The sequence below is a fragment of the Lathyrus oleraceus genome, chromosome 5 (genome assembly GCF_024323335.1).
Source record: "Lathyrus oleraceus cultivar Zhongwan6 chromosome 5, CAAS_Psat_ZW6_1.0, whole genome shotgun sequence".
In the NCBI taxonomy this organism is placed as follows: Eukaryota; Viridiplantae; Streptophyta; class Magnoliopsida; order Fabales; family Fabaceae; genus Lathyrus; species Lathyrus oleraceus.
In genome coordinates this window covers 324,422,945-324,425,714 of record NC_066583.1, presented here as the reverse complement: position 1 = coordinate 324,425,714, position 2,770 = coordinate 324,422,945, and the positions used below count along the sequence as shown (strand labels likewise).

General features: G+C 24.3%; 1 protein-coding gene across 1 annotated transcript; it reads right to left on the bottom strand.

The window, feature by feature from the left end:
- Positions 1 to 211: 211 nt before the first annotated feature.
- On the bottom strand, positions 212 to 2,318 carry LOC127088324 (agamous-like MADS-box protein AGL80). Its single transcript, XM_051029254.1, has 2 exons — positions 2,198 to 2,318; positions 212 to 1,038 (listed from the first exon to the last, which is right to left on the bottom strand). Exons 1-2 carry the CDS (start codon positions 2,274 to 2,276, stop codon positions 449 to 451), a joined length of 669 nt encoding a protein of 222 aa, XP_050885211.1. The 5' UTR covers positions 2,277 to 2,318; the 3' UTR covers positions 212 to 448.
- Between the last annotated feature and the right edge of the window lie 452 nt (positions 2,319 to 2,770).

The window sequence follows — 2,770 nt, the reverse complement described above, 5'->3', positions numbered from 1 at the left end:
GTTAGGGGTAATTTTTAGATTTCTTCTTTTAAATTACACTTTTGTGAGAGACACGCCACATATTCTTCCAAAAATTTTAAGTGATAAGCGGATGTGTTCTCTCATTTATAAAGGCTCAAATCTCCACATTACCAATCAATATAAGACTATTATTCACATTCCTCACACTTACTATATTCGCAACAATCAAAATTATGAATAAAGTATCATATTTTTGAAATTATTAAAAACTCTAATCTATATTTATTAAACTATCTATTTCAATTTCATTGGTGAATACCAACACTATAAAAATAAATATTACATATAGAGAAAAAAAATAGTACATGTTTAAAACAAACATGCATTGTGAGCAAATGTAACACAAAAATTTCAAGACAAAAAGTCAGAACAAATTGAAACATGAGAGATGCAACTTAGAAATATAACCAAAATACTCCAAATTAGATCAAAATCCATTTGGATTGAAATTAGCATCGTTAAATTCTAGCTCAGAGAAGTTGATAGAAAATTGATCATCACTATGCATACCATAATTATTGTTCATGTCCAAACCTTGGTTAGTAGCATGATCCATATTCGCCAGCATATCTCCTTCGTTAAGAGCTCTAGCACCATTTGCAACAACCTCTTGGTCATGGACATCTGTTGAAGCCAATCTCTGCTCAACTTCCTTCAGACTCTTGTCAATAAAGGCTGCCAGGCTAGTTACCTTAGTCAAACTCATATTTTCCATGTTATATTCACCGGTATGGATAAATTGAGTAATAAGATAAGCCATTTCTTTCTTCTGATTTTCCTCGATTTGTTTTTTCAACAGTTCTCGGGCTTTTACGATGCTGTCTGACAAAAAGCCTTCCAAATCTACCATTTTTCTGCTTCGTTCGAGTTCAGGCAATCGCATGAACCTGTACAATACACTTCTTACTCCAATCCTAGATGGCCAAACCTCTGCTTGAGGATTGTTTTCTCCATAGATGATTGCACATGCATCTATCCCGCAAAGGGTGCTAAGTTCATCGATCTTCTTTAGAATACCTGTTGAAAATATATTTATAAAATCATATAGATTTAATTATTTATTTGTTAAGAATAGTTAAATATGCAATTTGAATGATTAAGAAATTGAAATTTGAGTTTTATTTAATTTTACTATAAAAATAATTTATTTGCAGAAATTATTCTTTTGAATCAGAATACTTTATTGTATACAACAAAACTATTCCTCAAACGATTAATGCAAAATAATTTTTTTATGAAAGTGGTATTAAAGCGCAACTAAATTATCAAAAAAGTGCAATTTGTTTTTTACACAGATAGGGTAAGTTATTCCGGCTGTGAAACTTAACTTCTCGAAGAGAATCGTGAAAGTCAGAAGCTTTAAAAAATGTTAATCTATATCTTTTATAAAAATTGTTATTACCATCAATAACTTCTATTATTTTAAATAAATAAAAAAATCCTAATTCAATGTCCGCAACAAGTGTCTATATTAAAAACAATTAAAACTTTAAATTTATTTATAATTTTGTAAATGGACAAATCCAATATTATTGAAAACAATTGTGAAAAAAACTTGATTCATATTTTAAAAGGACACAATAAAATATATTTTAATAAAGAGTTTCATTAAGTTGTGGAAATAAAAGAAAATAAATTGTTAAAAAAAGCAATTTTTTGCTATTTTTTAGGGCAAATATATATATATATATATATATATATATATATATATATATATATATATATATATATATATATATATATATATATATATATATATATATATATATAATATATATATATATATATATATATATATATATATATATATATATATATATAACGAAAGATAAAAAATATACAAGAAGCTCAAAATATTCCAAAAAGTATTATAACAAAATCTCTAGTAAAGATTAAAAGAAAAAAAATCAAAAAATACAAAACAACAACAGTCAAAATCCAAAGACACGATAAGAAGACACAAAGTAAAAATCCACCATATAGAAGGGATTAATCCCTGAATGAGTGAGATTAATCCCACATAACATTACAAATGACTAAATTGTGGGAATACCCATATAGACATATTTGGAATCAAGACCCTAATTATGGTGGTTATGGAAAACTAAAACAATAAGTATGTTATGAATAGATAATGCATGTTTTAATTAAAACTAAAGAATAGCTTATCTCTAACCATTTCTCCTTTTTCGGAATGTTGCTCTCCTTGTTGAGTTATTCATTATGTATGCAAGTTTCACCTTCCCTCTAGCCATGTTAGTGAAATGAGCACAAATGAAAATTTGAAAAATGATATTTGTTATGCTTTTTTTAATACTACAATTATTAGGCTTTTATATATATATATATATATATATATATATATATATATATATATATATATATATATATATATATATATATATATATATATATATATATATATATATATATATATATATATATATATATATATATATATATATATATATATCTATATATATATATATATAAAATAATTTAAGATATAGATGATTTGAATTTGGAACAAAAGAGATATTATTATTACTTCCTCGATTATAATTTATTTGTCGTATTTGTAGAAAAAAATTGTTTCTATTTACTCGCTTTTTTTAAATTTAATATAATATTAATTGTTATTTTGTCAATAATAATTACAAAATGCATGCGAAATAAATTAATATAGATAATAAATTGTTAAGAGTGGTAGAGTAAAATAAATTTATATTAAAAATAACAAAAATATTTT